This window comes from Balaenoptera acutorostrata, chromosome 2 (assembly GCF_949987535.1).
Source record: "Balaenoptera acutorostrata chromosome 2, mBalAcu1.1, whole genome shotgun sequence".
Taxonomy (NCBI): Eukaryota; Metazoa; Chordata; class Mammalia; order Artiodactyla; family Balaenopteridae; genus Balaenoptera; species Balaenoptera acutorostrata.
In genome coordinates this window covers 82,195,687-82,217,361 of record NC_080065.1, presented here as the reverse complement: position 1 = coordinate 82,217,361, position 21,675 = coordinate 82,195,687, and the positions used below count along the sequence as shown (strand labels likewise).

The window sequence follows — 21,675 nt, the reverse complement described above, 5'->3', positions numbered from 1 at the left end:
TTGAAATACAGAGCATCTTCGCTGATAAGCAACTTGCCATGTTGTAAACCTAGCCAAGTCCAGATGGTAGAGAGGAGGAACACAGCTGGGAGTGTGCTTGAAATTATTACTGTCATTTCGATGACAGAATATAAAGCAGTGCAGCGACAGCATAGAGAGGAAATTTATCATTTAAAGAATCAACATATTAGTCTCTTTCAGGTCTTCTGAGTGATCCAGAATGGAGGACCTTAAAACCACAGGTATCAAAAAATAATAGCTTTGCACACAAGGGAGGTAACTACATCCTGCAGCTCAAATGTGGATGAGGCTATCCTCATATGTTTTTAATTTATTATAATCATTAACAGATTAACAGTTCAATTTTCACAGTCCACTGAGTAGTAAAACAAGAGTGAGCAACTCCAATGTTAAACGGCAGAAGCCCAGATTAAGTAATCTAATAGTGATTTTAAAAAAACATTTGCCAATGAGCTATGAAAATCAACTACTGTTTTATAAAGAAACATTAAAGCACAGAAACAAAAAATATGTTTTCACTATAAAGCTGCAAAATTTCCTGTGTAGCTTGCTCCAGAGGGCTAGCATGATACATGCAGTTGAGCTGCATGCATCCCCTTCGGTTCAAAAGCATTCCTTTCTCCAGTACTCCTTTCTTCCCCTTTATTTTATTAGGGGGAAAAGGCAAGAGCAGAGAATGGCACATGATAAATATCCAATCCTAACTACATGCCCTTCCTCCTTCCTCTTTTTTTCAACTGCCTTTCATTTCAATGCCATGTCCTTTAGTTTCAGAGAAATATTTCTGGCACAGTGATATCCTTTTAGAAACATGAATGTTCCAAGTTAGAGTTAATATAAAAATTTCCTATAGTGAAAGAGATTAGGTTTGAATAAAATGTGGAAGAGAGAGAGAGGAAAGAGGAGGGGGGAAAGGAAGGAAGAGAAGGGAGAGGGAGACATTTTAGTGTAATTTCCTCAATAGGTAGTTTAGAAAAATGGTCCCATTCAGCACTTCTTATGCAAAAAAACTATTAACCATTCAAAATCCATGTACATGGGGAAAAGTGACAAAAGTATTGACCACATATAACTTGTATATTTGATTGAACTAATGGACTAACCCAGCAACCCTGACATTAGAACGCACGAAACTATACTATAGATTTAACAAACCACCAAGATAACACATTGTACTAAAGTCATATGGCATAAAATAAGCCTCTGTAGTCACTGTCTGTGCTATATTTCTTTTGAGAAAAGAAAAAATTAAAATTCAATTAAACCAAAATTGGTTCTCACAGGAGCATCAGGAACCAAGAAGACCCAACTGTCCTCAAACACTTTTTGTGAGGACAGACATTTTCAGTGTGGACTTTCAAAACCTGAACTGCCAGGAATTAAAACTGCAGCAGCAAGGTAAATAACACAGTTGAGAAGAGGAATTAGCAGACACTGCTTTCAGCACATATTGGCTCAGTTCCACCTCTAGATTAAACCAATCATATTATAGTGCATTTCATATATTCCCCTTTACTAAGAATATTTTCAAATGAAGAGAAACAGAAGGTATCATTTCATCAAGGTTGGAATGCTCTTTTCCTAGAACTTTTTACAGTGAGATTTGAAATTGAGTCACGTTGTTATAGACTAAATTTATTCAATAAATTTTTGTGTGCCTATAGGGTGCTAAGGTTGCAAAAGTGATTTGTGTAACCAAGATCTCCACCCTCAATGGGGGATACATCTAATGTGGGATAAATATAAACAAAACAGTACTTATAGTATATAAAAAGTAGAGAATATCATTAAAACACAAAAGTAGGGCATCTAACCTGTCTTGGGGTGAGGGAGGGCTCCTTAGAGCAAGCAATGGATGAGTTGAGATCTGAAGAGTGCATAGGAGTAAAACCAAGGAATCAGGAGGCAGGAGTGTTATTCCAGAAGAGAAAACAGCATATGTAAAGGCCCAGAGACAAGAGGCAGTGCGGCATGTTTGAGTTGCTGAAACAATTTTTGTGCAGTGGAAGCAGAGAGTGCCAGGTAAGGACTTAGAAGGAAACGGCAATAGCAGGAAAATATGAGCAAGACTTTGGGGTGTGAATCTCAGAAAAAGTTTAAGAAATTGGCATATGAACTGAGCTAAAAAGTAGAGGGCTAATAAAAGCAGATTTCTTATTGTCCAATTATTTCTAATACCACCAAAAATTTATATACTATTGGGAGGTTTGCAAGATTTCCTTATTGGTCCCTTTTAAAAATAGGGAGATGGGTAAAGCAATCTACAGATAGAATGCAATCCCTATCAAATTACCAATGACATTTTTTACAGAACTAGAACAAAAAATCTTAAAATTTGTATGGAGACACAAAAGACCCCAAATAGCCAAAGCAACCTTGAGGGAAAAAAACGGAGCTGGAGGAATCAGACTCCCTGACTTCAGACTACACTACAAAGCTACAGTAATCAAGACAATATGGTACTGGCATAAAAACAGAAATATAGATCAATGGAACAGGATAGAAAGCTCAGAGATAAACCCACGCACATATGGTCAACTAATCTATGACAAAGGAGGCAAGGATATACAATGGAGAAAAGACAGTCTCTTCAATAAGTGGTGCTGGGAAAACTGGACAGCTATATGTAAAAAAATGAAATTAGAACACTCCCTAACACCATACACAAAAATAAACTCAAAATGGATTAAAGACCTAAATGTAAGACCGGACACTATAAAATTCTTAGAGGAAAACACAGGAAGAACACTCTTTGACATAAATCACAGCAAGATTTTTTTGACCCACCTCTTAGAGTAATGGAAATAAAAACAAAAATAAACAAATGGGACCCAAGGAAACTTAAAAACTTTTGCAAAGCAAAGGAAACTATAAATAAGATGAAAAGACAAGCGGGAGAAAATATTTGCAAACGAATCAACAGACAAAGGATTAATCTCCAAAATATATAAACAGCACATGCAGCTCAATATTAAAAAAACAAACAACCCAATCAAAAAATGGGCAGAGGGGCTTCCCTGGTGGCGCAGTGGTTGAGAATCTGCCTGCCAATGCAGGGAACACGGGTTCGAGCCCTGGTCTGGGAAGATCCCACATGCTGCGGAGCAACTAGACCCGTGAGCCACAAGTACTGAGCCTGCGCGTCTGGAGCCTGTGCTCCGCAACAAGAGAGGCCGCGATAATGAGAGGCCCGCGCGTCGCAATGAAGAGTGGCCCCCACTTGCTGCAACTAGAGAAAGCCCTCGCATGAAACGAAGACCCAACACAGCCAAAAATAAATTAAAAAAAAAAAAATCCTTCCCTCTACTTTAAAAAAAAAAAAAAAAAAAAAAAGCAGAAAGGGGCTTCCCTGGTGGCGCAGTGGTTAAGAATCCACCTGCCAATGCAGGGGACACGGGTTCAAGCCCTGGTCCGGGAAGCTCCCACATTCTGTGGAGCAACTAGGCCCATGCGCCACAACTACTGAGCCTGCGCTCTAGAGCCCGTGAGCCACATCTACTGAGCCCAAGTGCCACAACTACTGAAGCCCACAAGCCTAGAGCCCATGCTCTGCAGCAAGAGAAGCCACCGCAATGAGAAGCCCGCGCACCGCAACGAAGAGTAGCCCCTGCTCACCACATCTAGAGGAAGCCCATGAGCAGCAACAAAGACCCAACACAGCCAAAAATAAATAAAAATAAATTAAAAAAAAAATGGGCAGAAGATCTAAACAGACATTTCTCCAAAGAAGATAGACAGATGGCCAAGAAGCACATGAAAAGCTGCTCAACATCACTAATTATTAGAGAAATGCAAATCAAAAGTACAGTGAGGTATCACCTCACACTGGTTAGAATGGGCATCATCAGAAAATCTACAAACAACAAATGCTGGAGACGGTGTGGAGAAAAGGGAACTCTCTTGCACCGTTGGCAGGAATGTAAACTGATATAGCCACTATGGAGAACAGTATGGAGGTTCCTTAAAAAACTAAAAATAGAACTACCATACGACCCAGCAATCCCACTACTGGGCATATACCCTGAGAAAACAATAATTCAAAAAGAGTCATGTACCACAATGTTCACTGCAGCTCTATTTACAATAGCCAGGACATGGAAGCAACCTAAGTGTCCATAGACAGATGAATGGATAAAGAAGATATGGCATATATATATACAATGGAATATTAGTCAGCCATAAAAAGGAACGAAACTGGGTCATTTGTAGAGACGTGGATGGACCTAGAGACTGTCATACAGAGTGAAGTAAGTCAGAAAGAGAAAAACAAATATCGTATATTAACGCATATATGTGGAACCTAGAAAAACGGTACAGATGAACCGGTTTGCAGGGCAGAAATAGAGACACAGAGGCAGAGAACAAATGTATGGACACCAAGGGGGGAAAGCCGTGGGGAGGTGGGGTGGTGGGATGAATTGGGAGATTGGGATTGACATGTATACACTAATATGTATAAAATAGATAACTAATAAGAACCTGCTGTATAAAAATAAAATAAAATAAAATAAATAGGGAGATGGGATTATTTGTTCTCTCTTAGGTCAGAGACTATCCTTCCAGGGCCCACTTAAAGTATGAAGTTTTGTTTTTATCAGGAAGGCAGCACTTCCTTGTACCTCCAGCTATGCTGTATTAATCAAAGGTATGATGACATCATCAATTGTACTTAGTGTTTTAAATAATGAAATTGTTGTTGTAACACTCCAGTTAGACTGAAATGCAACTGGTATGCTCATATATTTCAACTGGCCTTATAAGTTGTTACCACACAACAGAAGGGCAACTTGGAAATATGTATTAAACCACAAAAGGTAACACAGTCTTCATTTTTGAGATGCATTCCTATGAAATAGTGCATATAATGAGAAAGCATTTAAGAACTCAAATTTTATTGAGGCATTTTTTTTATAGATACAAATGGTAAATCAAGTGTCCAACAGTAAGAAAGATTAAGTCAATTAGTGCATACGTTAAGTTCAAAAAAAAGGTAAGATATAAAAATCACATGTACACAATATCAACCAAGTAAAAAAAATATTTTAAGAAAATGACTAGAAAGAAATAATCATGAGAGTAGTTACAATAGGGTAGTAAGATTTGTTCTCCATCTTCTGGATTTTATGTAATGTGGATATGTTATGCTTAAAAATTATTTTTTTCAGTAGTAACATTAATAATGATAACTAACACTTACATAGCACATAACATGTGCCAGGCATTATTCTAGGTGCTTCATATAAATGAGCTCAATTAATCCTCACATAACACTATAACGCAAGTATAATTACTCTCTCCATTCTATAGCTCAGGGAAAGAGGCTCAGAGAGGTCACATAACTCACCTAAAATCATATGACTGAACCAGGCAATGTGGCTCCTAAGTCAGACTGTTACTAAGCTACACTCCTTTCTCAAAGATATAGGATTGAACAACAGATCCAAATTCAAACAAGAAATTTTCCCTTTCCATGAATCTAAAGTATCACTAATGGTTCCTGCAGAACCCAAGAGCCTCATGTTTTCAGGATGTAAATTAAGAGGATACGTGGTGTAGCATTCAGTGGTATTTAACAGATGGTTAGAAACTACACTTCAATTTCTTTTTATAGACTCCTTGTGGGTCAGCATATACAATCTTTACATTTTATTATCCTCCCACAATCATAATTTCTTGCTCTATTTTCTCATTATCAAAAAATGTATACTATGTCTACAGGACATTTTGTAATAATTATTTACTACAAATCTGTCTCATGAATCAACCTTTGTCATGCATAAGAATCATCTAGGGTGCTTATTAAAATGCAGTCGCCTCAGCCCACCCCTAGAGGGTAGACAGCAGAGTATACTTTAAGAAACTGATCTACTACTTCTAACAAAATATTTATCTAGGATACAAAAACACAGCATTCACTATTTTCTACCACAACTGCTAGCATATTCAGTGCAATTTTTTATACCTTATTTCACATGACTAAGAAAGACCAGTTTTATGCATGATACATAGACTCAATCTCACCTTAGTCACATTTTGTATAGGTGTCTCATAGAACCAGCTCAGAGAGCTGTGTACATTGGAAAGTGTAATCTCCTTTCTGCTGCTTGGTTAGATTTTTAGAAAATATGCTGTTTCTAATTTCATTTCAGAAAAGTGTTAAATATAGCCAAACCTGATTTCTTGTCCAGTAATGATACTGATCGATACTTTGAATAATTTCCTTCATCAGTGACATAGGATAGTGGAATATGCCACAGAGAGCTGTAAAAAGAAAATACTGGAAGATTATCACTCTCTCCAATATTTCAGTCAGTTACACATAATTTGTTGGGTGTTTTTTTTTTTTTTTTTTGGCAGGAAGGTGACATTTTTCAAGCTATTCCCAGAAAGGGATAATCTTGTTAGGTTTCTTAAGAACTTATGATTACAAAACATTTAAAAATACTTTAACCTGAGGGTGCAAAAGAGATAGCGGGGAGAGAGCGTGGGCACTCACCTTGCATCTGAAGGCTGAATTTCAGGCTTCGTATTTAAAGAAAATCTTTCTTGTTGCACCAGAAGTTCCTTTCCTTTTCTTTGAACAGTCACTAAAGGAAATCCTTTCTGCAGGGTCCAGGTTTTCATCATTTTCCTTACGTCTAGGGTTTTGTTTGAGACCTATAGAAAAAAAAAAAATTATTTTTGCTTTAACAGTCTAAAAATTTTATAGTACCTTTCCCTCTTTCCCTACCACATTCTATGGAGACTACATTTAATGGTAATACAAAAAAGAAGCACAAATGCTGAGTTGAATTTACATTTTTACTCTAGGTAATTGAGCAACTGCTAAAAGGAAAGTAACCTGGAATACAGCTAAGTGATAACTAAAGAGGGTGAGAGAGGAACTACGTTGAAAAAGCAGCGCATATGCTATCAACCAACTGGGTGTTCATTAAAACCCCTAAGAAGATATAAGCACTCCTTCAGGTCACAATACTAACATTTAGAAGGTATGGATAATGATATACACTCTAGAATCAGAAGCACTGCTACTCACTCCTGTGAATCAGCTAGGTCCAGATTTCTCGGTCCAGATTTCTCTTTATTCCCCAGACCCTCTGCTTTCACAAATGTTAAAGTTCATCTTTTAAAGAGCTCATCCTGTGGGAGTGCCTGGGAGCAGGGGCCGCAGCAGCAGAGGAGTGAAATATAAACAGGTCGGCTGCCTGGACTTTAGGTCTCTCTAGAGAACAGCAGTGAATGTCTTTCATGGTCACATACCCCTTTTTCCTATAAAATACATGCATTTATCTACAAAATCTAGAATCCACTCTCAGAGGTTCACAGACCCTCCAAAGCTCACTGTCCCTAAGACATCTGGTGTCAACGATTAAGAAGCAACTTTTGAACTATCTCTTTGAAGCAGGTGAGCTAAATTTACGATTCAAATTATTTTTCTAGATGACCTATGGATCTGCAAGCAACTCAAATCATCAAGTAGTTAAAATGTTTTGTCATATCACGCCACTATGGCAGGCCTGACACCTCAGTCGACATACGCCTATTTATTTAGAGCCGAAAAGGATGGAGAAAATCTTCCCAAATGCGTTGTGATATTAACCTTATGTTTCTCATGGCTCTGACCTGTTTATTTCTGGACAAGAGGTTGGGAAGAAAACAAGCTTGCCCCAAAGCAAGGCACGTTTGGGTCTCTGAAACAGAACTGAAAGGAAGAGTCCGGTGCATAATTTGATGTGACTGCTGAAAAACCTGAGGATAATGTTAAGGGGTTACGTCTGGATGGGAAAACACTGTGATGCAAAAGTTGAAGTCAGTGAGGAAGGCAGAAATATATTCTAAACGTCAGGAGATGATACAATGAGTATAAAGCAAATAATGTGGCTTTCATTTGAAATGCTACTACCTGGTAAGAGGAAAAACAATGATTTAGAAGCAACTCTTAGGTAATAAGGACTGATCCTTCTTCTCAAAAAGAACTCAAGAGAGTAGGGAAGATATATCTTCTGGGAAAAGGGTTAACAATTAGAAGATACCAAATTTCAGATAAGGCAAGGGAGCAGAGACAGCACATGGAAAAGATCCAGAGCAGGGGTTCTTAACCCAGGATCCATAAAACTTTGAATCTGTGTGTGATATTTTGCATATCTGTGGTTTTTTGGGGGCATATGTCCAGAACTGTCATCAAATTTTCAAATATGTCTGTGATCTTCCAAAACATTAAAAACCATTGATCTAGATCAGGGTAACAAATTCAAACGCTTATAAGGGCTATGCCGTCAGCATATGTGCACGATGCAGGCTGGGTTCACACACTGTTAGGAAGCATAACTTGTAACTGATTACACTGCTTGCTAGAATTCTAGGCACAACAAAATCCAAGCAGCAAAATGATCCAAGGGCAGTATGAAGCCATGGCAGCCAGACTGTGATACATCATCTAATTTAGAGGAACACGGCCACAAAAGATGGGAGGGTTCATAGGGCAGAGTACAGAGCAAAACACCATGAACGTAAGGTAGAAAGACTGCAAAAACATAAGGAAAGGAAAAGAGATTTTTGAAAAAAAAATCAAATAATGAAAACATAATAATATACACTAATTCAGAAAAGAGAACTTTCTTACAAAGTAGGCATGGAGATTAAGATATAGACTAAAGATGCTTACACAAGGCCTCATGCAATTTTTTCAACAATTAAGACCAGGACTTCCATTTCATGACTTTTAATTCTGTGCTCTTATTCATAAATATTTATATACTAAGCTCCATTCCCCTCTCTCTTAAATAACTATCCTTGGTACCACAGCTTATTTACATACTTGATAAAAACATAAATAGAAGAACTCCTCTCTTCTTGGTTTAAGAGCTAAATAAAATATCCAGGTCACTTACCTCATTAAAACTATCCCACAGATCATCACTGTGAATGGATGCATAGCTATGATTATGCAGGTAAAGGACAATAGCATGTTGAAATACATCTTCACTAAGGTAAGTTTTCAGCATCAACAACAGAGAAGCTCCCTATTCAAAAAAAAAAAAGCAAAAAAGGGAAGAAAATAATAGAATACAATAGATTTATAGAGATAAGAATCTAAGATTCAAAATATAATCACTGTAAGCAAATACTTTCATAACCCAGTGATAATACACTGTTATTTAGTCTCATATAACCAGTTGTGTACTATGTTGAAATTGTCTTAAAAATTATTTTAAGAGGTTTGAAAAAGAATTAATGGAGTAAATTCCTATTTGCACTAATTCTTCTATGAGCCATTTTGTGTGGTCTCTCAGTTACTCACTATTTCAGTGTTAGTGTTAAAAAGTTAAGTGTTTTGGGTTTCCCTGGTGGCGCAGTGGTTAAGAACCCACCTGCCAATGCAGGGGACATGGGTTCGAGCCCTGGTCCGGGAAGATCCCACATGCTGTGGAGCAACTAAGCCTGCGAGCCACGACTACTGAGCCTGCGTGGCACACCTACCGAAGCCCGTGTGCCTAGAGCCCGTGCTCCGCAATGAGAAGCCACCACAATGAGAAGCCCGCGCACTGAAATGAAGAGTAGCCCCCGCTCACCGCAACTAGAGAAAGCCCACGCGCAGCAATGAAGACCCAATGAAGCCAAAGATAAATAAAATAAATTAATTAATTTAAAAAAAAAGTTAAGTGTTTTTATATACATATATGTTTTTAAATTGGGGTATAGTTGCTTTACAATGTTGTATTAGTTTCTGCTGTACAATGAAGTGAATCAGCTGTATGTATACATATATCCCCTCCCTCTTGGACCTCCCTCCCACCCCTCCCCATCCCACCCATCTAGGTCACCACAGAGCACCGAGATGAATGGATAAAGAAGATGTGGTACATATATAAAATGGAATATTACTCAGCCTTAAAAAGGAACGAAATTGGGTCATTTGTAGAGACATGAATGGACCTAGAGACTGCCATACAGAGTGAAGTAAGTCAGAAAGAGAAAAATAAATATTGTATATTAACGCATATATATGGACTCTGGAAAAATGGTACAGATGAACCTATCTGTAGGACAAGTATAAATATATTTTTAATTTAAAACATGCCAAATTTTCTGTGGCATTCCCCACCCCTATCTCCAATGCTTAAAGCACACTGCTGTAGACAATAAAGTAGCTGAACTCTCAAAGGTCTCTTTGCTAGGGAGTACACTAATTTCAAATTTTAGTATGTCATGCTGCTGAAGTTGTTTTCAAGACCTCTCTTCTTCCTGCAGACTCACTTCAAATATGTTTGGAATATATGAATGTACATATAGGGTAGAAAGCATACACTAAAAATTCAGAGTCAGACATGCAACTGTTAAGGACACACTATACTCACTGATGCACGTCATATTCTCCAGTCTTAAAATAACCGCCTCCTCTGTGAAGCCTTCCTTGATTTGAGACACAAATCGTATTTCTCCATATTCAAAAGCAATTTATACCACACTTCCAGCATCTGCTATAGATATATTTTTATTTCCTCTTCTAGACTGTAAGTTAATTTAGGGAAAAACTGAAAAGCTCAATTCCTATGACTAAAATAATGCCTGGTACATAGGAGGCACTCAAATACTTTTTGAATGAATTTCACTTCTGATAAAAATGTAGCAATGTTAAGTCATCAAGATTATCAGATACACATAACTGAACTTAATACCTACTACTTAATACCTATTACTCTCTTATTTCTGTATCACACTTCAGTGCTACTATAAATTTAGATGCTCATTCTTTTTTTTTTTGTTTTTTGTTTTAAATCTTTATTGGAGTATAACTGCTTTACAATGTTGTGTTAGTTTCTGCTATATAACAAAGTGAACCAGCTATACGTATACATATATCCCCATATCCCCTCCCTTTTGTGTCTCCCTCCCACCCTCCCTATCCCACCCCTCTAGGTGGTCACACAGCACCAAGCTGATCTCCCTGTGCTAAGCAGCTGCTTCCCACTAGCTATCTATTTTACATTTGGTAGTGTATATATGTCAATGCTACTCTCTCACTTCGTCCCAGCTTACCCTTCCCGCTCCGCGTGTCCTCAAGTTCATTCTCTACGTCTGCGTCTTTATTCCTGTCCTGTCCCAGGTTCCTCAGAACCATTTTTTTTCTCTAAGATTCCATATATATGTGTTAGCATACGGTATTTGTTTTTCTCTTTCTGACTTACTTCACTCTGTATGACAGACTCTAGGTCAATCCACCTCACTACAAATAACTCAATTTCGTTTCTTTTTATGGCTGAGTAATATTCCATTGTATATAGGTGCCACATCTTCTTTATCCATTCATCTGTTGATGGACACTTAGTTTGCTTCCATATCCTGGCTACTGTAAATAGCACTGCAATGAACATTGTGGTACATGACTCCTTTTGAATTACGGTTTTCTCAGGGTATATGCCCAGTAGTGGGATTGCTGGGTCATATGGTAGTTCTATTTTTATTTTTTTAAGGAACCTCCATATTGTTCTCCATAGTGTCTGTATCAATTTACATTCCCACCAACAGTGAAAGAGGGTTCCCTTTTCTCCACACCCTCTCCAGCATATACTGTTTGTAGATTTTTGGATGATGGCCATTCTGACCGGTGTGAGGTGATACCTCATTGTAGTTTTGATTTGCATTTCTCTAATGATTAGTGATGTTGAGCATCCTTTCATGTGTTTGTTGGCAATCTGTATATCTTCTTTGGAGAAATGTCTATTTAGGTCTTCTGCCCATTTTTGGATTGGGTTGTTTTTTTTTTTTCATATTGAGCTGCATGAGCTGCTTGTATAATTTGGAGATTAATCCTTTGTCAGTTGCTTCATTTGCAAATATTTTCTCCCATTCTGAGGGTTGTCTTTTCATCTTGTTTATGGTTTCCTTTGCTGTGCAAAAGCTTTTAAGTTTCATTAGGTCCCATTTGTTTATTTTTATTTCCATTTCTCTAGGAGGTGTGTCAAAAAGGATCTTGAAGTGATTTATGTCATAGAGTGTTCTGCCTATGTTTTCCTCTACGAGTTTTATAGTGTCTGGCCTTACATTTAGGTCTTTAATCCAGTTTGAGTTTATTTTTTATAGGTGTTAGGCAGTGTTCTAATTTCATTCTTTTACATGTAGCTGTCTAGTTTTCCCAGCACCACTTATTGAAGAGGCTGTCTTTTCTCCATTGTATATTCTTGACTCCTTTATCAAAGATAAGGTGACCATATGTGTGTGTGTTTAACTCTGGGTTTTCTATACTGTTCCACTGATCTGTATTTCTATTTTTGTGCCAGTACCATACTGTCTTGATTACTGTAGCTTTGTAGTATAGTCTGAAGTCAGAGAGCCTGATTCTTCCAGCTCCGTTTTTCTTTCTCAAGATTGCTTTGGCTATTTGGGGTCTTCTGTTTCCATACAAATTGTGAAACTGTTTGCTCTAGTTCTGTGAAAAATGCCATTGGTAGTTTGATAGGCATTGCACTGAATCTGTAGATTGCTTTGGGTAGTAGAGTCATTTTCACAATGTTGATTCTTCCAATCCAAGAACATGGTATATCTCTCCATCTGTTTGTATCATCTTTAACTTCTTTCATCAGTGTCTTATAGTTTTCTGCATACAGGTCTTTTGTCTCCTTAGGTAGGTTTATTCCTAGGTATTTTATTTTTTGGTTGCAATGGTAAATGGGAGTGTTTCCTTAATTTCTCTTTCAGATACTTCATCATTAGTGTATAGGAATGCAAGAGATTTCTGTGCATTAATTTTGTATCCTGCAACTTTACCAGATTCATTGATTAGCTCTAGTAGTTTTCTGGTAGCATCTTTAGGATTCTCTATGTATAGTATCATGTCATCTGCAAACAGTGACAGCTTTACTTCTTCTTTTCTGATTTGGATTCCTTTTCTTTCTTTGTCTTCTCTGACTGCTGTGGCTAAAACTTGCAAAACTATGTTGAATAATAATGGTGAGAGTGGGCAACCTTGTCTTGTTCCTGATCTTAGTGGAAATGGTTTCAGTTTTTCACCACTGAGAACAATGTTGGCTGTGGGTCTGTCATATATGGCCTTTATTATGTTGTGGTAAGTTCCCTCTATGCCTACTTCTAGAAGGTTTTTATCATAAATGTGTGTTCAATATTGTCAAAAGCTTTTTCTGCATCTATTGAGATGATCATATGGTTTCTCCTTCAGTTTGTTAATATGGTTTATCACATTGATTGATTTGCATATACTGAAGAATCCTTGCATTCCTGGGATAAACCCTACCTGATCATGGTGTATGATCCTTTTAATGTGCTGTGGGATTCTGTTTGCTAGTATTTTGTTGAGGATTTTTGCATCTATGTTCGTCAGTGATATTGGCCTGTAGTTTTCTTTGTGACATCTTTGTCTGGTTTTGGTATCAGGGTGATGGTGGCCTCGTAGAATGAGTTTGGGAGTGTTCCTCTGCTCTATTTTGGAAGAGTTTGAGAAGGATAGGTGTTAACTCTTCTCTAAATGTTTGATAGAATTCACCTGTGAAGCCATCTGGTCCTGGCCTTTCATTTGTTGGAAGATTTTAAATCACAGTTTCAATTTCAGTGCTTGTGATTGGTCTGTTAATATTTTCTATTTCTTCCTGGTTCAGTCTCGGAAGGTTGTGCTTTTCTAAGAATTTGTCCATTTCTTTCAGGTTGTCCATTTTATTGGCATAGAGTTGCTTGTAGTAAATTCTCATGATCCTTTGTATTTCTGCAGTGTCAGCTGTTACTTCTCCTTTTCCATTTCTAATTCTGTTGATTTCAGTCTTCTCCCTTTTTTTCTTGATGAGCCTGGCTAATGGTTTATCAATTTTGTTTATCTTCTCAGAGAACCAGCTTTTAGTTTTATTGATCTTTGCAATTGTTTCCTTCACTTCTTTTTCATGTATTTCTGATCTGATCTTTATGATTTCTTTCCTTCTGCTAACTTTGGGTTTTCTTTGTTCTTCTTTCTCTAATTGCTTTAGGTGTAAGGTTAGGTTGTTTATTTGAGATGTTTCTTGTTTCTTGAGGTAGGATTGTATTGCTATAGTCTTCCCTCTTAGAACTGCTTTTGCTGTATCCCATAGGTTTTGGGTTGTCGTGTTTTCATTGTCATTTGTTTCTGGGTATTTTTTGATTTCCTCTTTGATTTCTTCAGTGATCTCTTGGTTATTAAGTAGTATATTGTTTAGCCTCCATGTGTTTATATTTTTTACAGAGTTTTTCCTGTAATTGATATGTAGTCTCACAGCATTGTGGTCGGAAAAGATACTTGATACGATTTCAATTTTCTTAAATTTACCAAGACTTGATTTGTGACCCAAGATATGAACTATCCTGGAGAATGTTCCATGAGCACTTGAGAAGAAAGTGTATTCTGTTGTTTTTGGATGGAATGCCCTTAAATATCAATTAAGTCCATCTTGTTTAATGTATCATTTAAATCTTGTGTTTCCTTATTTATTTTCATTTTGGATGATCTGTCCATTGGTGAAACTGGGATATTAAAGCACCCTACTATGATTGTGTTACTGTCGATTTCCCCTTTTATGGCTGTTAGCATTTGCCTTATGTATTGAGGTGCTCCTATGCTGGGTGCATAAGTATTTACAATTGTTATATCTTATTCTTGGATTGATCCCTTGATCACTATGTAGTGTCCTTCTTTTTCTCTTGTAATAGTCTTTAAAGTCTGTTTTGTCTGATATGAGAATGGCTACTCCAGCTTTCTTTTGATTTCCATTTGCATGGAATATCTTTTTCCATCCCCTCACTTTCAGTCTGTATGTGTCCCTGGGTCTGAAGTGGGTCTCTTGTAGACAGCATATATACGGGTCTTGTTTTTGTATCCATTCAGCCAGTCTATGTCTTTTGGTGGGAGCATTTAATCCATTTACATTAAAGGTAATTATCGATATGTATGTTCCTATTACCATTTTCTTAATTGTTTTGGGTTTGTTTTTGTAGGTCTTTTCCTTCTGTTGTGTTTCCAGCCTAGAGAAGTTCCTTTAGCATTTGTTGTAAAGCTGGTTTGGTGGTGCTGAATTTTCTTAACTTTTGCTTGTCTGTAAAGGTTTTAATTTCTCCGTCGAATCTGAATGAGATCCTTGCTGGGTAATCTTGGTTGCAGGTTTTTCCCTTTCATCACTTTAAATATGTCCTGCCACTCCCTTCTGGCTTGCAGAGTTTCTGCTGAAAGATCAGCTATTAACCTTATGGGCATTCCCTTGTATGTAATTTGTTGCTTTTCCCTTGCTGCTTTTAATATTTTTTCTTTGTATTTAGTTTTGGATAGATTGAGTAATATGTTTCTTGGCGTGTTTCTCCTTGGATTTATCTTGTATGGGACTCTCTGCCCTTCCTGGACTTGATTGACTATTTCCTTTCCCATGTTAGGGAAGTTTTCAACTATAATCTCTTCAAATATTTTCTCAGACTCTTTCTTTTTCTGTTCTTCTTCCAGGACCCCTATAAGTCGAACGTTAGTGCATTTAATGTTGTCCCAGAGGTCTCTGAGACTGTCCTCAATTCTTTTCATTCTTTTTTCTTTATTCTGCTCTGCAGTAGTTATTTCCCCTATTTTATCTTCCAGGTCACTTATCTGTTATTCTGCCTCAATTATTCTGCTCTTGATTCCTTCTAGAGAATTTTAAATTTTATTTATTGTGTTGCTCATCATCGTTTGTTTTCTCTTTTGTTCTTCTAGGTCCTTGCTAAACATTTCTTGTATTTTCTCCATTCTATTTCCAAGATTTTGGCTCATCTTTAACTATCATTACTCTGAATTCTTTTTCAGGTAGACTACCTATTTCCTCTTCATTTGTTTGGTCTGGTGGGTTTTTACCTTGCTCCTTCATCTGCTGCATATTTCTCTGTGTTCTCATTTTGTTTAACTTACTGTGTTTGGGGTCTCGTTTTTGCAGGCTGCAGGTTTGTAGTTCCTGTTGTTTTTAGTGTCTGCCGCCAGTTGGTGAGGTTGTTTCAGTGGCTTGTGTAAGCTTCCTGGTGGTGGGGACTGGTGCCTGTGTTCTGGTGGGTGAGGCTGGATCTTGTCTTTCTGGTGGGCAGGACCACGTCCGGTGGTGTGTTTTGGGGTGTCTGTGAACTTAGTATGATTTTAGGCAGCCTTTCTGTTAATGGGTGGGGTTGTGTTCCTATCTTGCTAGTTGTTTGGCATGGGGTGTCCAGCACCGGAGTCCGCTGACAGTTGGGTGGAGTTGGGTCTTAGCGTTGAGACAGAGATCTCTGGGAGAACTCTCGCCTATTGATATTACATGGGGCTGGGAGGTCTCTGGTGGTCCAATGTCCTGAACTCCCTTGTCCCACCTCAGAGACTCAGGCCTGACACCACGCCAGAGCACCAAGATCCTGTCAGCCACACGGCATGTGAGGACACAGCAAGAAGACAGCTGTCTACAATCCAGGAAGAGAGCTCTCACTAAGAACCAAATTGGCCAGCACCTTGATTTTGGACTTTCACCGTCCAGAACTCCAAACACTGGAACTCCACACTCCAGAGGCCCTCCTCTGGATGTGCTGTCTCTCCCTTTCTGGGCATGTCCTCTAAATGCTCATTCTTGTTCCCAATAGATCCCCTTCTCTCCTGCATCATTAACTTTCCCTCTCTACTGTAACATTCCATTAGCAAAAACTATGTATCAGTCCTCATTTTAAACAAATAAGATGCCCTTCCTTTCCTTAACACTGTGCCTCTTCCAATTATCACCCTGTTTCTTGTTCCTCCTTTGAAGTAAACTCCTTAAAAGAGTTGTCTGCATTTGCCACCTCCATTTACTCTGTTTCCATTTTCTCTTGAGCCATCTTCCAACCATCACTCCACTGAAAGTGGTTTTATCAAGGTCACTGGTGAATCTCATGGTGTCAAACCAATGTCAATTCTCAGGCTCACCTTTATCAACCTACTAGTAGCATTTGATATGACTGATCACCCACTCCGCCTTGAAAGTCTTTCTGCACTTGGCCTTGGCACACCACTCTTGATTCCTCCCCTATTCACTAGCCATCCCTTTCTGTCTCTTCTGTAGGATCCTCCTTATTTTCTCAAGGACTAAATTTTGGTGCCCCTGGCATTTAATCTTCAGACTTCTTTTCTTCTCTAAATTTACCTCCTAGATGATCTTCTCAACCCCAGGGGTTTTAAATGACCTGCAAATTTATATATCTAACCAGACTTCCCCTCAATTCCAGACTCATATCCAACTACACGCCTATTATCTCCACTTATGCACCTCAGACTTACTCAAAAATTGAACTTTTTTTCCTTCTTGCCCCAAATCTACTCTTCCAATAATCTTCTCATTTCAGCAAATAACAACTCCATTTTTCCAACTGTTCAGGCAAAAATCTTAAAGTCGTCCTTGACTCCTCTCTTAATTCCACATCTAATCCATTAGCAAATTCTACTGGATTAACGTTTACCATATATTCCAAAACCAACCATTGCTCATCACTTTCAGTACTATCACCCTTGTCCATGCCACCAATATCTTGCCACTGGTCTATTACAACAACCTCCTAACTAGTCATCTTGATTCCATATGATGTTGAAGGCTGATTAAAAAAAAAAATCATACTATGGTACTTCCCTCATCAAATGGCTTTTCATCCCACTTTGCAAAAAATCAAGGTCCTTACTATGTCTAATAAGATGATCTACAATGATCTGGCCCCTTATAATCCTTCTCACTTCATCTACTACTTTCCCCTGTGTTTATTCCACTCCAGACACGTTGGCTCCTTGCTGGTGCTTGAACCTGCCAACCAATCTTCATCTCAAGCTGTGTGGGTCCCCAAGACAAGTCCCAGGTATGATGACGTGTTAGGAAGACTCACAGGACTCAGTAGTCATATTCACCACTATGATTTATTACTGTGAAAGGACATGAAGCTAAATCAGCTAAGGGAAAAAGTTCATGGGGTGAACAAGTACAAGCTTCCAGGAGTCCTCTGCAGTGGAGTCAGACAGGATGCACTTAATTCTCCCAGGAACGAGTTGTGACAACATGTATGAAATGTTGTCTATCAGGGAAGTTCATCAGAGACTCAGTACCCGGGATTTTTATTGGGGGCTAGTCATGGAAGTGTCCTCTGCCTAGCAAGTACCAAAACTCCAGACTCCAAGAAGGAAAACAGATGTTTAGCATAAACCACATTGTCTGTACAAACAGTGTGGGCACAGTGAGTCATTCTTATCAGGGCATGGTGGAAACTCTCCCCAAATCCAAGTTGCCAGATACCAGCCAAGAGCCAGCCTTACAATTATGCCTTTCTAAGGATAGCAGTCTCAGGCCTACTACGTTAACTCATTTCTGCACACAAGCCCTATGCACTGGTTATTTCCTCTGCCTGGAACATTTTTCCCCCAGAAGTCCACATGCCTTGTTCCCTCACATCCTCCAGATGGTATTCAAATATCACCTTATCAGTGGTCTTCCCCAGCCATCTTATATAAAACAGCATTTCCTTTGTCATTCTCATTTCCCTTACCATGCTTTATTTTCATATTAGCACTAATCACCAAACAAAATATCTATTTATTTATTCATTTGTATTGTGTCTGTACCTATCTCTGACCCCTGAAATAGAAGCTTCATGGTACAAGTGACATAGGCCGCCTATTTCCTGATGTATCCCCCAGCACCTAGGACAATGTTAGGTACATGGTTGGTACCTGTACGATTTGCTAAATGACTGAATTCTCACAAGGCAACTCGCATCAGAATTAGGCTTGCAGATCATGAAGATCAAATAGAACATGTCTGTCAAACACATTTCCCTAGTGACACTTACTACTTCTTACACACAATAATGGTAAATTATCCAGTGTCCTATTTTCCTCTGTTATGTGGGATATTTGCCAGATTCCCAATTCTGAAATAAGTAGTTCCCATGCTGACAGGGATAAGGTATGCTGTGGAGACAACATGCTCAGAAGACACTGAATTCTGGGTTTGGAAGGTGGGGGTCAGAGGAAGAAAGAGCTCTGTAGCAAAAGATCCTGAAATAACTGTTCTGTATAAGAAAAGAATTGCAAGTTGTAAAATTTTCTTTATTGGCAGGTCCTGTATGGGCTTTAAAAATCACAACACATAGCAGTAGCTCTAATTGGATTACATTTAATATAGCTAATTGAACTCTTGATTTCCTTATTTATTAACAGTACTGCCATTCTCCCTGCCAGTCAGGCTTGAACCTGGAACACATTTCTGCCTCCTTCTTTACCCGCTTTTCCCTGTCGCTAAGTCCTTCAAGTACTTCCCTACACTTAGGGTTTTTTCACACCCATCATTTCCCTTCTACTCTCACTACCACTCCTAATTTTAAACTTTTACCATTTCATGCTTGTACTTCAGCAGCAATTTCCTGATTTTAGGTCTCTCTCCACTTAAATCTACTTTATAAACTGAAACAAATTAATTTTCCTAAATAGTCACTTGATCAAGCCATTCCTCTACTGAAAAATCTTTTAAAGCTTCCCACTGATTACAGAAAAAGTCCAGATTCCTGATGGCATTCAGGACCTTCTACAACTGAGCCCCAACCTACCTTTCTCATCTTTCCCCTACTCTACATGTGGCTTCCACTGCAAACATTTGCTACCTAAACAAAATTTCCCTGCCCATTAGTATTCCTGACTTTTTCTTTGCAGACCTCATCATCCCACTCTTGCCCTATTGTTCCCATTCCTCTTTACCTATATTCTTCCTATTATTTAATTCATCTCAATTTCCATTTTCCTCCAAAAAATTTCTCTCCATAATCCCAGGCAAAAATACTCTGTACCATTCAATTAGCACGTACTATCTCTTACTGCTTCACAAGTACTTACCACCTAAACCTTGAGTTTCTTGATGACATGAACTCATATGTTCTGTATATCTTCCTCTCTGTCCAGGACAAGAATTCAATTTATTGATCTTAATCTGATAGCCAGACTAAGGAGGTCAACAAGCTGTAACATTCAGCCCTCCCTCCCTACACAAATGTGAGTGGCACTGATATCCCTATCCTGTTCTCTTACGATGATCCTAATCAGGTTTCTATGTTTCTGTTTTTGCTTCACCCCAAACCTGGAGTCTATGTTTCTAATTCTACAACAAAATCTTCAATTCTTAAAAATCTCCTTTTGCTTACTTGTTTTGGCAATTCTGACTTTGGAACACACCTCAATCCTGAATAACACAGCCAAGGGCTTAGAACCTTCCCTGGACGTATTCTACCTGCAAATCTGGACAGTGATCCAACTTCAAAAAATACATTATTATAAGATCTGGTTAACTACCCAGAATACTAGTTAGAGAACTTAAAACAAGAGACAGAGAAAGAAAGAAAAACCCATATAAAGTTAAGACCAAGATTTAAATAGAAGCAAACATCTTAAAGTTTAACAGGATACCTGAAAATTTCACCTATTTAATCTTTAAAATAATCTAAATCAAGCAGCTTGCTCACATATGAAATTAATTTGTAACCTACTCCAGGTACTTTTTGTGCATAGCAATACCTTAAAATAGGAAAGAGAATCAAACATTTCTTCAATCTGTTCTGAAGACTGAACAGATAATGATGATATTGGATGAGATGAATTCAAGGAATCTTTCTTCAGGGTTTTAAATCGAGCATCTAAGAAATCTTCATACTAGCAAAAAATGAAACAGATTAAGAAACCATGAACAGTATTAAAGACAGAGGCAAGTATAGTAATTATTTATATGAATTAGACTAATTACTGTTTAAGGTCATTATAAAAAATTAACTAGCTTCACTAAACTTCAGAAATAAGCTTTTGAAAATGTAGGAAGAATGTGACATTTATGCATATTCCTTACATTTGAAAGTAGAATTATAACCTCCTGGCCCCATGAAAAACAGGGTTTCCTAAACAACAGTATAAGCTGAGAATTTATTACGAAAGCAACCAAATGCTAAATCCAGATATTCAAAATGAATATTTAAAAATGGCTAGTGTATATCTGTAAAATAAAATCTGAAATAAAAAAAATAGGAACTGTTCCTTAAGCTGATTTCTCATACATAATCCAGCTTTTCTGTTAAGATAATATACATTTCCCTTAACTAAGGTTCATTCGAAGTAAAATATAACTCTTAAACAGCAAGAAGTCTGAGAGCTCAGTAGATGAGCTCCTCTAGAATGTATATTAGAAGTTTTTAAACATTCTGGGCACCACCAAGTGGTGAAACTGCATATCTCTTTGCTTAATTAAGTAGCATACACAGATATAGAATACCTTGCTTATTAATATTCTAGCTTAAAATGAGTTCATTTTACCACCTGAAATTTTTGAACAGGCCCGACATAAAAATTTCAAATTGAAAGCTCTAACAGTATTCTTTTTTTAAAAAAAATTTTATTGGACTATAGTTGATTTACAATGCTGTATTAGTTTCAGGTATATAGTAAAGTGAATCAGTTACACATATACATATAGCCACTCTTTTTTAAAAAAATTCTTTTCCCACATAGGCCATTACAGAGAGTATTCCTTTTTTGAAGCAATCTTGGATCATATATTCGGGAAGTTTAATAGAAAGTCACAGAACTTTAGAGTTGAAAGGGATCTTCATACTTTTCCACCTAGTGCTTGAATTATTTGGCAATATCTGTCATATATGACCTAGTGTGTC

General features: G+C 37.8%; 1 protein-coding gene across 1 annotated transcript in view; it reads right to left on the bottom strand.

Moving 5' to 3' along the window:
- The window catches only part of LNPEP (leucyl and cystinyl aminopeptidase), a 104,909-nt gene that overhangs the window by 22,129 nt on the left and 61,105 nt on the right, over nucleotides 1-21,675 (bottom strand). The window contains exons 8-11 of the mRNA XM_007197483.2: nucleotides 20,534-20,668; nucleotides 8,913-9,044; nucleotides 6,518-6,678; nucleotides 6,194-6,282 (exon numbers count right to left, since the gene is read on the bottom strand). Of these exons, the coding sequence (XP_007197545.1) occupies nucleotides 6,194-6,282; nucleotides 6,518-6,678; nucleotides 8,913-9,044; nucleotides 20,534-20,668 (517 nt within the window). The remainder of the gene's footprint in view (nucleotides 1-6,193; nucleotides 6,283-6,517; nucleotides 6,679-8,912; nucleotides 9,045-20,533; nucleotides 20,669-21,675) is intronic.